At 40.2% G+C, this 13,722-nt stretch overlaps 1 protein-coding gene across 1 annotated transcript in view; it reads left to right on the forward strand.

The window, feature by feature from the left end:
- The window catches only part of Adamts6 (ADAM metallopeptidase with thrombospondin type 1 motif, 6), a 282,035-nt gene extending 275,504 nt beyond the window's left edge, over positions 1-6,531 (forward strand). Inside the window, exon 25 of the mRNA XM_005392632.2 lies at positions 3,426-6,531. Within this exon, the coding sequence (XP_005392689.1) occupies positions 3,426-3,535 (110 nt within the window). The 3' untranslated portion in view covers positions 3,536-6,531. The remainder of the gene's footprint in view (positions 1-3,425) is intronic.
- The last annotated feature ends 7,191 nt before the right edge of the window (positions 6,532-13,722 follow it).

A 13,722-nucleotide genomic window follows, 5' to 3' on the forward strand; every position in this document is an offset into this window, starting at 1 on the left:
TTTTTCTCCGGCACCGGGAACCGAACTCACGACCTTGCGCTTGCCAGGCAGGCGCTTTGCCGCTGAGCTAAATCCCCAGCCCCTGTGGAAGTCTTTTCACCACAAATTCACACAGGATCTTCCAAATATCATCTGATTTATTTTTTGAGCATAATTTTTAAAGTTTTTGTGTTCCTCCTATCTTCTCTCAACTAAAATTTAAATTTGTTAAGAATAGAGTATGAAAATTTTGTTCAAATTTCTAATATTATTCTCTTTGTAAATCAAATCTTGAGTAGGAGAGTTTGGTGGTGGCAGAACTAATATTGTTTTGTTTGCTTGTTTTTTTAAGACAGGGTCTTGCTATGTAGCCCAGGCTGTCCTCAAACTCCTGACAATCCTCCTGTCTCAGCTTCCTAAGTGCTGGGACTACAGACTTGCACAACCACTCCTGGGTAGAGCTTATGTTTTGAGAGGCTTTGAGTTTTGAATTTGAAGATTTTTCACTTAAAGAACCTTAAAAATGAAATCAGTAAGATTGGTACATACTTTCTGATAATAAGAACTAGAAACTTTCCTACTTCTTCACATTTAATTTTCCATGTGTCTTGTGTGGCTCATGTAGTAGGTATTAGTTTGCTCAGTATTTTAATGTGTTTCTGGAGCTAGGAAAACAAGCAAACAACAAGGAAACCAATAGAAATTGTTCTGTCACACTGAATTTTACCCAGTAACCTGCCTGAGTCCTAATTATCTCAGACGGTGTACTCAGTGTATTTCAGTATAGTCACCTGGAAAAATAAGGGTGGAACTTTATTGTTTTTATTTTAAAAAGAAAAAAACACTAAAACCAATGATACATAATTTCAAAGCACAATAGAAGGAGAGTAACGATGCTTAGTACATTGCGTATTGTTATCTTCAAAGTAGTTGCTCACATTACAAGATATAGGTATGAAAAATTGATTAAATGGTATAAGCACAAACACAAACTTTTTTTTCAATGAACTAATAGAAAATAGTAGTATAGCTATCTTAATTATCTTAATACCCCCTCTCTCTATCTATCTGTATATATATTTACTTTTCTTTTTCTCTTCTTTCTTTCCTCCTGACCCCCATCCCAGTTTATCTTTCCTTTTGAAAAGTTTCTTCCCATTTCTCAATATCTGTTGTACCTTTTGTATCTTATTTACTCTTCTTATACTAGGGAGACAATTAGATGTTCATACATGGAAGACTGATTTATTTTACTTTTGAATATAGTCTCAAGTTGCATACATTTACCACTAAAAGTCTCCAGCTTATCCTTCTTTGTGGCTGAGTAGTGTTCCGTTGTATAAAAATACCACATCTTTTTTATCCATTCCGCAGTTGATGGGCACTTGGGTTGTTTCCAAGATTTAGCTATTACAAATTATGCTGCCATAAACATGGGTATGTATATATCACTGTGGTATGATGTTTTTAATTCTTCTGGGAAAATACCCAGGATGGGAATAGCTGGGTCAAATGGAACCTCTAGTCCTAGTTTTTTGAGGATTCTTCACACTAATTTCCACAGTGGTCGCACCAGCCTGCGCTCCCACCAGCAGTGGAGAAGGGTTCCTTTTTCCCCACAGCCCCATCAGCATTTGTCACTGGTTGATTTCTTGATAGCAGCCATTTTTTCTGGAGTGAGATGAGTCTATATTGTTTTAATTTTCATCTCTTAAACTGCCAATGATGTTGAACATTTTTTCATATATTTATTTGTTATCTGTAATTCTTTATCTAAGAAATAGGGATTCATCTCAAATGTTGATTTTTGGATTGGGTCTTTACATTTGGGGAGTCTGATTTTCTTCAGTTCTTTATATGTTCTAAATATAAGTCCTTTGTCTGAGGGGCTGTTGGCTAAAATTTTTTCCCACTCTGTGAGTTGTCTTTTCACTCTGTTGGTGATTTCTTTTGATGCGCACAAGCTTTTTAAAGTAAGATGCGATCCCAGTTGTTGATTCTTTGGAGTATTTCATGTGCAGTTTTTTTAAAAGAGAATTTTTTTAAAAAACAAAAATGATACAGAATTTCAAAAGAAAATGATAGGAAATTAAAAATGGTTATTATATTGCATATTGTTATCATACCTTCCTTCTTTTCTCCTTTCTCCCATCCCAGTTGTTCTTTCCTCTTGAGCGGTTTCTTCCCATTTCACAATATCTATTGTACCTTTTGGATCTTACTCACTCCTTCAGTTTCTTACACTAGGGAGACAATATGATGTTTACTGATATATATCACTTTTGAGTATCATCTCTAGTTGTTCTGTCTGCACCTATGTCTTCAAGATTTCTACCTATTTTCTCTTCCAGTAGGTTTATTGTTTCTGTTTTAATATTCAGACCTTTGATCCGTTTTGACTCTTGTGCATGGTGAGAGATATGGGTCTAGTTTTAGTCTTCAGCATGTGGACAGCCAGTTTCCCAGCACGGAGGGTGGAACTTTAGCTCTAGAAGGCCTATGAAAATTTAATTACTAGTTCACACAGTATTTTAAGGTTCCCACATAAAAGTGGCTGCAATCCTGGAGAAGAATATCACTACTAGCAGTAAGATTGTCCTGGTGGGGTGGATGTGGAGGGCTGCTGGTAATCAGAGCCTGTGAACCTTTCTCTACCCGGCCCCTCAGTCCCACCTCTGCACCTGACCTCCAAGGGGAGATGGAGAGAAAATCATTTATTCACCTTCTGGCTGCAAGAACTGTAGGCTACAAGTGTGGCAATTCTAGCACTGGAGAGAAAATACACATAGGAAAAAAGGAGGCCATGTCTTACTTCCAAATTTAAAAAAAGACATTTCTACATGTTTCCATAACCCACAGACTGCTGCCATTTGAGGCCAACCCCTTAAAGCTTTCCTCTTCGTCTAGTGCAGCTGCTGAATCTAGGCCACTGTCAGCAACCCTTTGCGTTCACCCAGGCCCATCCTCACAGCTCCCAGATACAGATTCTCTTGAGATATGTGTACTTTGGTATCAAACAATGCAACTCGTGTTTGATTTTGGATAACCTTGCACTGCTGAATAAAATAACCCTTGAGAAAAAAGCAATAAAAGCACTGTAAGAAAAATGACTCATGTTTCCAAGCTGTCTAAAGCGATCACTTATCCCAACAAATGGTAATTCTTTCAAGACACAGTGGGCATGCACCATACTTATAAAAGTCTGGAAGAAAAGCCTTGCAAACATTTTTTTTAAATTTTTCTGTTAAAATATATCAAAAGAATGTTTCTGGTAGGCTGTACCAGACGGAGTATGCTTAAACACAAAAACAAAAACCACAAGGATGTGAAAGCCAAAGTAGATTGGCCCAAAGAAGTTTCTTGCTAACCATCCAGGTGCATCAGCTTGTTTATGTGCTTGTTTATGTGCCTTTAATTGTTTTCCATTTTCTGCTCCCATTTGGTAGAGTGCAAAGATGTGAACAAAGTGGCTTATTGCCCACTGGTGCTGAAGTTCAAGTTCTGCAGTCGAGCATACTTCAGACAGATGTGTTGTAAAACCTGCCAAGGACACTGACCCACGGAAAGCCAGAGAGAGCCTTGTCATTTCATCGTGGAAATGCATCCATCAACGAGAGCCACCCAGAGGAAGAGGACTGATGTCCTTGCAAAAGCATTACCCTGTGGAAAACGTAACCACTGGTCAGCCCTCGCTGACAGGATTTCATATTATTTTAACTTCTGTGAAGTGGGATTTATTGATCCAAAGTGCTGGACACAGTATTAGGAGGGAATGCCAGATTGGAGAGATCCAAACAGCACAGGGAGACTTGCTTACTGTGGGATGTTTGTGTTCTTTCGAGTAAATCCAATAGCCGATTTACCTCCTTGGACCATTAAGATAATTTTTATTATGGACTTAGCGATGACACTGAATCCATTTGTATTTAAAACTGTTTAAAAATGTAGCTGTTATGACTTGGTCAACTCTAGAAGTAAAGAAGATTCAGAATTCTTAAGTCATAGCTTAAAATATTTACTATACTTTATCTCACTAAACAGCACCACGATTTAAATTATAAAATGGGCTTTCAACTGTAATTTAAGAGCAATTATAAATCAAAAATAATGAAAGTTTGTATTATTTTCCTTCATTTCACTTAATTGCCTTAAGAATAATCCCCCTGTTCTGAACACTGCTGTGAGCCATATATAAAACTATATTAAATTGAACAATGAGGGACTTGGTTTAAAGCAGTGCATCAGTTACTGCAGCTGTGCAAGTCTATAAATTCAGTGCTAAATGACTGCGGCCAACTTGCCATTGTGCAAGTGAAGCTGAGATTTCCATTAAAACTTTAAGAGAAAAACATTTCAATTTCATGCAGAAGCCAGACCTGGGGTATGGTAAAGACTAAAGTACCAGGCTCTTCGCTGTCACACAGAACGCCTTCTCCTTATTTGAGTTACACCAGCTCAGTTGTGTTTCACATCCTCGCCAGCCACAGAACAGCTTCTGCCCTGTTAGAGCGTTGCACGCACGTTAAGCTTACAGAGATGATGCCATGCGAAAGATAGACTGTCTCGGGAACAACAGGGCAGACCCTTCTGCAATTTGCGGACAGTTACAATGGGTTCCAGATGCCTCTTCTTTGATATGGTAGAGCGGCACTTATTTATATGAGAGCAAGTATGTGTGTGTGTGTGTGTATGTGTGTGTGTGTGCGCGCACGCACACAGGTGCTTTTGAGTATACGGATACATGAGTGTGCTTGCACATAAACGTGCTATTTCTATGAGTTTTAAAGTAGGCAAGGGGTAGCAACCAACAAAGAAAACATCACGGAGACTAGAGATCATGAAACGTAATTCTAATAGTCACTCCACCAACTATTTTGTAATTTTATGGATACTCTAAATGCTGATTAAATGTGAAACCATATCTGAGACAAGTCAAATTCTAGAATAGCGTCCACCTAAGTTGAAATGACTAGCTCATACCTTCCCTATCTTCAGGTTTCACATTTTTTCATCAGAAGCCTCAACAGTTACATTTTTTAAAGAGGGTACTTGTTAATATTAACAATTTTTACTTGAACACTTGTAGCTTGGAGCAGGTCCTCAATGAATATGCTTTGTGTCAACACTCCTCCTGTACTGTACATGTATGTACACCATGCATACAGCAGAACCTAGAACTCTAAATGGCCATGTTGTAAAGGTAATGTTTGCAGTGAAAGGGCACATTTCACTTATATCCATCACTGTGCTCTGAAGCTACACATCTGTGTGGCACAAATACCGTGATCTTAGTTGATGATTTTTTTTTCTGAAAGCAAGCGAGAACCTGAACGTCGGGGTATGCTGTGGACAGCTGGCACAGGGTTTTCTGCACGCTCAGTCACGACCATCCTTATCTCATTACCTCCTTTCTCTCCATACCACACTTCTCATCCCCGAATTTTCTGGAGAGGGCTGTTGATGACAGAGGAGATATTGCCAAGGCCCCACCTATCCTGCCCTTAGAAGAACGAGTGCCACCTTGGCTTTTCAGTGAAGGGAAACAGCCCATGGCCCTGGCACTGAATTCCTTCGGCCCTTTTCCAAAACGTTAGCTTGGTGCTCCTGTGCCCTGGTGAAAGAAACAAAAACTGGGTAGTATCTGTGGCAGTTTGGGCATAGACTTGCTATCTGTATCTTTCACCGGCACAAACGTTAACTCAAGTTTTTATTTCAAAAGGATTTCTTACATTACTGACTAAAGGCTCTACTTTACCTCACATGGAAAATAACATTGCAATGGCCATACCCCTGGGCACTGCAGTACCTCAACTGGTGCTAGGAGAGGCTCGCCTCTGAGACGTGCAGCAGCACCGAGGGCAGCTTGCTTCCAGGAAAGCAGCGGATCACCTTTCAGGAGGGAAAGAAGCACAGAATGTAACAGGATTGAGCATTTTCAGGTAGACCCTGAATTTGAACCTCAGCATGTTAAAAAAAAAATTATACTCCACAGCACATTACAGTACTGCTGTTCCTCTGTAGCCACTCCCGTGGCTGCATGAAGCTCTGTTCCTAAATAAACAGGATGTCCGTGGAGTCTAGGCCACCGTGGCAGGCACTCCAAGGGGAGTGACAGTATGACACTTAGGGAACCCCAAGGAAAATGTACTCTGCAGCTGGGAGCAGGCTGCCACTGTACATAGGTCAGGCCTACCAAAAAAGGAAAGGTAAATGTACCCAAGTGATTAAAGCCCTGGAGATACATACGGCTTTCCAACAGTTCATTTCATTAGGAATGCTTTTTATTTGAGTGAATGTCACGTAGGTATCCTTAATAATACAGAACAAATTACCTTTGTATTATTGTGATTAATTGTTGCTTATTATTTTATACTCAGTATTAATGTGGTACACTGTTACTGTTTTTGCTTTTGTAAATTATATTCTAATTTATTGCCATGTTTCCTAACACTTGTCCTCCTTTAATTCTCCTGCTTGTGATGAAAATGAAAGTCATTGTAACACTTGATGGAGTGAAATTCCACACCAAGCACAGATTTTTTTAACATAATTTAGTAAAAATAAAAATTCAGCTTGTAAGAATGATTCAGATGGAAGTTGTGTGTTCACTGAAAAGTTTGTGTTAAACTTGCAGTAGAAGGAATCTATCCCTGGGGATAGTACTGCTACATTATTTGAATTATCCAGACAGTATCCAGGATGGAGATGATTTGGGAATCTTTACTACCCTTCTCAGGGATTGCATCAGATATATAAGCATATTTTAGTCCCGTCTAAATGCAGGGGCCTCAGGTTGTGGGGCTACCCCAGAATAGCCCGCCACCTATCAGTCAGTTATTCTGAGGCTAGAAGGGACATCCAGACTGATACTACTACACACCTGCAGTCACCAGGTGCACACACAACTCTTTGGCCTTTCTTTTTTTTTTTGGTACCGGGAATCAAACTCAGGACCTTGTGCTTGCCAGGCAGGTGCTTGTGCCACTGAGCTATATCCCCGGCCCTTGGCTTTTCTTTTGCCATTTGTGTACATGACTTAGTATCACAAGCAGGTAAGACATTTCAGTTGAAGAAAAAGTGCTGAATGATGATTCTAAGGATTTTTCTCGGCAGATTCAGTGCAGTGCATAGAAACACGATGGTCCCACTTTTCCACTTTATGACATTTCCTGTTAGGCTGAAGAGAACGAGTGACACAGGCTTGGCTGGGCTGAATAACACAACAATATACAAAGGTAAATCAGAAAAACCCTCCACTGTGAAGGTGATCCTCTTGCATGCTTAGCTATCTGAGTACTTTCATAATGACAACTTCATCAGTTACACAGGAAAGTGTAGAATTTCTAAGCACGATGGCGCTAGTCCAAGTCCACCCACATGCCCTGTTTTCTCTCTTTCTAAAATAAGTCAGGTTGGGCTAAGTGAAATGATTAGATAATGGGAGAGTATTTCCCCTAGGTCATCCCAGGAACCAAAATTGGCTGAAATATTATGAATACCTAGTGAACGAAAAGATCATGAATGCTACCCATTTTAACCTCCCACAGCATTTGCAAAGGTTAGATCTGCCAGGAGTAGGGAAGGCACCAATGCTAAGAAAAAAGGCTTGCTTTAGCTTAGATCCATCAGATTAGAGTCTGTTAATCTACAGTTCCTTTCAAGCTTCCAACTGAATGCTTTTTCCCCTTTGAGATATCTGAAGGACACTACTTGTTCAGGTATTGACTCCAAGAACAGTCTGCTCTCCGTGGAGAGTCTGCTCTTTCGTAGGAAGCACAGTCCATTCTTAAGCCCTTCCCTCCAAAAGGCCAGGTGTTTTTCAAAGTAAAGTAGGGGAAGAGGTATGGACCTTGATAACAGAAATATGCAGATATACAAAGAGTTGTTACTTCTAAAAGAAGGAAAAAATGTAATTCACAGAGAAAAAAAAGTCTTAGCCGAGGAGAATTGGGAAATTCTAAATGAACAATCACAGGAAAGATAAAAGATCAGTCACTAGATAAAAAGCGATGGATGAACTGTGTCTGGAATTCTGTCTCACGCATAGCAGAATGTGTAGAATAAATTGACATTTTTTTTTTAAAGAACAGCTATTCACAATGGTTTTCCACCTCAGACTTCAAAACTTCAAGCTCCAATTTAAAAGGAAAGTGATCTTTTCTTCCACCCCCTTTTTTCAGACAGTTATTTTCAGCATTCTTGTCTCTTATTTCATCCATCGACAGTATCTGAGGCCAGAAATGGAACTGTGGTTTAAGAACTAGCTGTACGTGGAGAAAGGAGCATTACGCCTTTGTCTCTTGTGTGATGGCTTTCTATAGCCCCCTGAATGCCTGGAACTGCATAGGTAATGAGGCTAATTTCCAAGACAAGTCTTGTCTTCACCAGAGTAACACTACGGTTGCACAAAGGCCCCGTACTGCCTATTGTCCCTAGGTCCAGAGATGTGAGCCCAAATTAGCCTGCATATTCTCATTCACCTCAGGGCACAGACCATCACACCTGACCAGTCAGATTTCATTGCCTGGAACTTAAAACTTTTGAAACTCAATCAAGACTGCTTGGATTTAGACACTTTAACTGACAGGAGCGGTTTTACAGCAAAGGGGCAAGTAATCCCACCAACTTTGGGCCCCCAGAAGTCAGCATGCCTCCCTTAAGTAACATTAGGTGATTCTGGGAGGAGCCTGGTCTATGCCACCAGCAAGGGCAGTTGTGGGTAGCAGTTTACCTTATAGGTTCACAGTACCATGCTTACTCTGGAATTCCTGCTGGCAGAGCAGTAATTGAGAGATAGGGTCCTGCAATTCCAAGCAAAGGCAACAATTGGGAATCCCAGTCCAGAGCTCCTTCAGACCAGTTGTAAGCCTCTGTATCTGGAGAGTTGCCTCAGCCATGGTTATTCCTTCATACAAACTAATGTTTGCTGTGTGTCTGTAGCTTTCAGATCCTGTGCTAGGTGCTTAACATATGCTCTCATTAAATGGGTTGCAACAGAACTAATAATATTATCATTTCCCACTTATGAATGTCAAAACTGAGGTTCAGAGTGATTTAGCCAGTTGCCAAGGGTCAGTAAGAGGATTATCACCTTTTTAGCACCCATAAGAGGAGCTGCCTGGTCTGCACCTGGGTCAGGAAGTTGATGTCTTAGTTACTTTGTCATTGTGGGGACAAAACACTTGACACATGTAAGTTAAAGGGTGAAAGATTTATTTTAGTTCACAGTTTGTAGAGGTTTCAGTCGATAGCCTGCCTGCTCCATGGCAAAGGGACATGGCAGAGGGGAAACAGTTCATGGTGTGGCAGGCAGAAAGCAGCAAGACTTCCTTCTTACCCTCTTTATTTCACCCACGCTATAAGCCTATTGGTTAGTGCCACCCGCACCCAGGGTGTATCTCTTAAGTAATTCCATCACCCACATCTAGAACTATATTAATCAGTGAACTGATTCAGTATCACACATCCATGGTCCAGCCACTCCCAAAAGTCCCACCTATGAACACAGGAGACTTTGGAGGACAACTAGAGATAAGCCATAAAGTTGGGAAGGCTGCTCCTCTATCAGAGAAAAACTAACTCACCGGGCCAGAAGAAATGGGGTTCTTCCTCCTGAGAAAAAATGGGTGTGAGGCCTCTGGGTTCAGGGAAGGGTATGCTCTGGGCTCCCGTCTTGGGATGTTTGGTGTGGAAATTCAAGGTTCTGATGACAAAATTACAACTGAAGACCCAAAGTAGTTTTAAGCATGTAGTTAGAGTTCATAGGAAGATGAGGGTGGGAAGGTCTGAGCCAGTGTAGGACAAAAGATGTCTGTGATGCCAGTCAGCAGCCAGACACCTACAACGCTGGGCCCCGAACTGCCTCATTGCGAATCCTAGAGCCCAGCCCTGCCTTACAGTTCCTATACCATTTCCGCACACACACCTAATGTCCTAGTGACCTCTTTCAACATAGCTGGAATAGAATGTTTCCAAGGTTGGCTTCTGAGTAAGTCTGAAGAAGAAAGGTGAGTTTCAGTTTCTGTCAGAACAGGACCACTGGGATTTGAAGACTGGGGCCATCGGGTTGCCGCCAGCAAACACATTCTCTGACCTTCTGTGGTGGGTCCATAGAGTGGAACCAGGTGTTCTTTCAGCCCATGCCAGAATGTATTAGTCTCCCAACTGGCCTTCTGCCTCCACCCCACAATGGGGTTTTCCCTGGCCCTCTACCAAACAGCTGTTCTGGGAGCCACAGGTGGCCGCCCATGCTAGTGCCCAGCCAACAGCTGCATTGGCCTGACTCAGCCTGGCAAGATGCATGCCTCTGCCCTTCTGCCCTAACTTTTCCCTGAGCCGGGTCACTCAAGACAAGAAAGCCAGGCTTAAATTCACCCAGTGTATGAAATACACTCATAAACCTATTTTATGGCCCAAGGACAATCAAAACGCGGGTTATGCTCTTTTTCTTCCTTCAGTATCAATTTTGGTACTTAAAAAAAAATCATTCACATTAATTTGATGTCAGCGAATACATTAGTTCTTTGTGTCATCTGTATTATTGTTGGAATAAAAGTCATTTCCTGGTTCTATGTGCCTATAATTAATATGAAGGCAAAGAGAATGATATCCCAACTTTAAAAAAGTGTTTCTTTGGAGACCATCTTAGGTGCCCAGATAATTACAGCATACAGGAACAGTACTGGATATACTGAAAAACCCACCCATAGAAGTGGCTAAAATATAATATGAGCTGAATGAAAATTGGTAACAGAAAAAGGTATCATAGCCAAACTTATGGCAATAAATAATTTGTTTCACAAATTTAAACTTTAGGAGAGAAAACCACAAAGTTGAGAAATTAAATGTTTTATTTTGAAGATAAAAAGAGAAACCATATTTTGAGATTATAAAAGAAGATAAGAACCCAGTGCTACATTGGATTTGAGAGCCTTCCTGGTACAGATTGGGCCAGGAAGATGTCATTACCCGATGTGTTTGGCATCCACGTCCCCTAACTGTGGGGAGCTCCCACTGGAGGGAAGTGGTGGGACCCACTGTCTTGATCCCACATTTAACTTCTATTGCAGAAATTACTTGTACAAGTTATTCCCTAACCCTGGCTTTTAAAATCAACATGTTAGAATTTAACTACGAATGAATGTTGTCCCCTTCCACGTAAGCCAAGAGATCACTCTGTACTCATTTTAACAGTTTTAAAATTGCTTCTTTAGACTATTAATGTAGAATAGATTTGTTTTTCAAAAAAGCCACTTGCTGAAAACCAAATTTAGTTAAGTAATTCGCATATAATAGTTTGAGTCCCCAAATAGCTTTTGGGTTGTACAAATTAATGCCAAAAAAAGTTTCAAATATGCTTTGAGTGACTACTTTGAAGGATTTCACTCATTTGGATACAAAAGTGCCCATGTTTTAGTCTAAACATGATTGGCATTGTTTCATAATTCAAAAGGCGTGTAATGCAGCCTTTTCTTAAATATTTTACTATCTCCAATTCTAAGACTAGTAGGAACCTGAGCCACCTAAACTGTGTGTTATCTGTGAGTGTGAAGAAAGGTCTCTGACCTCTCTGAGGATTGAGTAACCCTTAAGCCCAGAAAGCCAAATCAATTTCCCAGACCTGGGAATTTAGTAAACAGCTAATTTCAACTCCATCTTCTCCAAGTCTCAAGAGGTAACACTGTCCTCCCAGAGGGCCTAAACAATTTCTGCCAGCAACATTAATGAAGCTTCCACTAAGTATGCAAGATTCAGGGCTCAGTTGCTCACCACCGGGTCAGGGAGGTGGTGTTATCCAGATCTGCCTCAATGCACACAACCGTGCTTGTGTTTCATTTCTGTAGCTTGAATGATGTCTCATTTATCTACATGATAATTCCAGAAAAAGCCTTTAGCTGACTGATCGTGAACAAGCAGAGTATACCAACTAATTCTCTAGCAGTGAGTATCTCTTGTCTTGGCTTGATTTCCCCCAGAGAGTTTTCCAGGAAGCTGTTAATGATATGTAAACAAATACTTAAACCTATTGGGTAGAATACCCTTATTGAAAGGAATTCCAAGAGTAAATCTTTTGAAGAGGATAAGTACTCACTTATACTTCTAACTTGGAAGTTTGAATTTCCGTTATGGGTTTTTAATAAAACAGATGTATATAAATCAAGATACACATTATTTTATTTCCCAACATTTTTGCAATAACTTAGCTTAAAATCCACAATTTTAGTATCTTTTTCCTCTTGAATCAAATCATTTTACATTCTCTCCCTCTCTCTCTCTCTCTCAACAGCTTTATAAAGGCTCCGTGGGTGGCCCAGGAATTCCTCTTTCCCAAAGTTAGCAATGCAGGCTTTGGTTATACACACTATTGGAGTCATCGGTCTACATAAAGAAGAAAATTTCACTTTAAATGTTTAAATGCTTTCCCCTCAGAATATTCTATCCAGATTGTTCTTCTCTATCAACCATAACTCAGTTGCTGGTAATTGATAAGGAAAAATGGCCTGACAGTGTTATAGACAGCTAAGCTAGGTAAAAATACTACAGGCAGTCAGACAGGAGGAGGCCTTCAGGGAGTTGATACAGAGGGTGAAAACACTTTGCAACTGTGGCTGGAGGCGCATCCGTTGGAGGTCAGGCCTCAAGATAAAGACAAAATGACCAGGCCTACATACCTCCCTGAGAGATACATCATATATTAACATCAGTCACTCCCTGATTCATTGCTTCCTAAAAATGTCCTTGTTCTTCCCATGTACAAGGGACCTGCTTTCCCATTGGATCAATATTACCTAAGCAGCTAAATTTGTAATCTTATTGGTTGATATAGTTTTGTCCTACACTATACCCACCTCATAATTTTGCTCTATAAAACTGCCTCTGTAAAGTGGGGTCCAAGGTAACCTATGTTTTTGGGTCCCCTCCTGTCTCTCAGGAGCTGTCTCTTTCAAGAAATCTCTCTTACTCTTAACCTTTTATTGCCCGTTAGAATTCATTCTTCAGTTTTGGGGAACACAAACCCCAGGTTTCTGACATCTAGCAGGTTGTGAATTACATTTTATTTCCCCTGTATCAACAAGGCAGACAGATGGGGTCCCTTCAGAAAATTCTAAAGATGAAAAGAGTGAGAAATTATGTATTTTGTTAAAGTAATACCCTTATAAGGGTGAAAGATGCTAAAAAAATGAAGTGTTTTTAAAGTATTGAAAATATTTAAAACAGTGTCCTTGAGACAAGAAATGGCTGACTTTCATTTGTTTACTTTGCTTTTATTTATTTTGGAAATTTCCAAGGATATGCAAAAGTAGAAAGAATAGTTGAATAACTTCTTCTGCATCCAGCTTCCGCTGTTATCAACAGATGATCAACTTTGTTTCCATTTATATTCCTGTATGCTGGGTAATTTAAGCAGACACTGTGCATTATTCAATACTTTGGAATGTATCCCTAAAAAAATCAAGACTTTAAAAAATTCCACTGCTATTGACAGAATGTTCATATTTTCATTGTGAAATTGAGTTTGCTCTTCTGGAGACTACTGCTACCACAGGAGGAAAAGTATTGGTAAGTGTACATATCACCTAATGAGCACCTGCTACATGCCCTGTTCCAGGCAGATTAGTAGATGCTTTTGTTGATTATCTTATCATCGTTGTTACTGATTTTATGCAAGAGGAAATTGACGCTGAGAAGTGAAGAGACTTGCCATTGGCAACTCTGAACCTCGTGAGACCAGAGAGAATCATG

Source organism: Chinchilla lanigera, unplaced genomic scaffold, assembly GCF_000276665.1.
Source record: "Chinchilla lanigera isolate Chin_1 unplaced genomic scaffold, ChiLan1.0 scaffold00045, whole genome shotgun sequence".
Classification (NCBI taxonomy): Eukaryota; Metazoa; Chordata; class Mammalia; order Rodentia; family Chinchillidae; genus Chinchilla; species Chinchilla lanigera.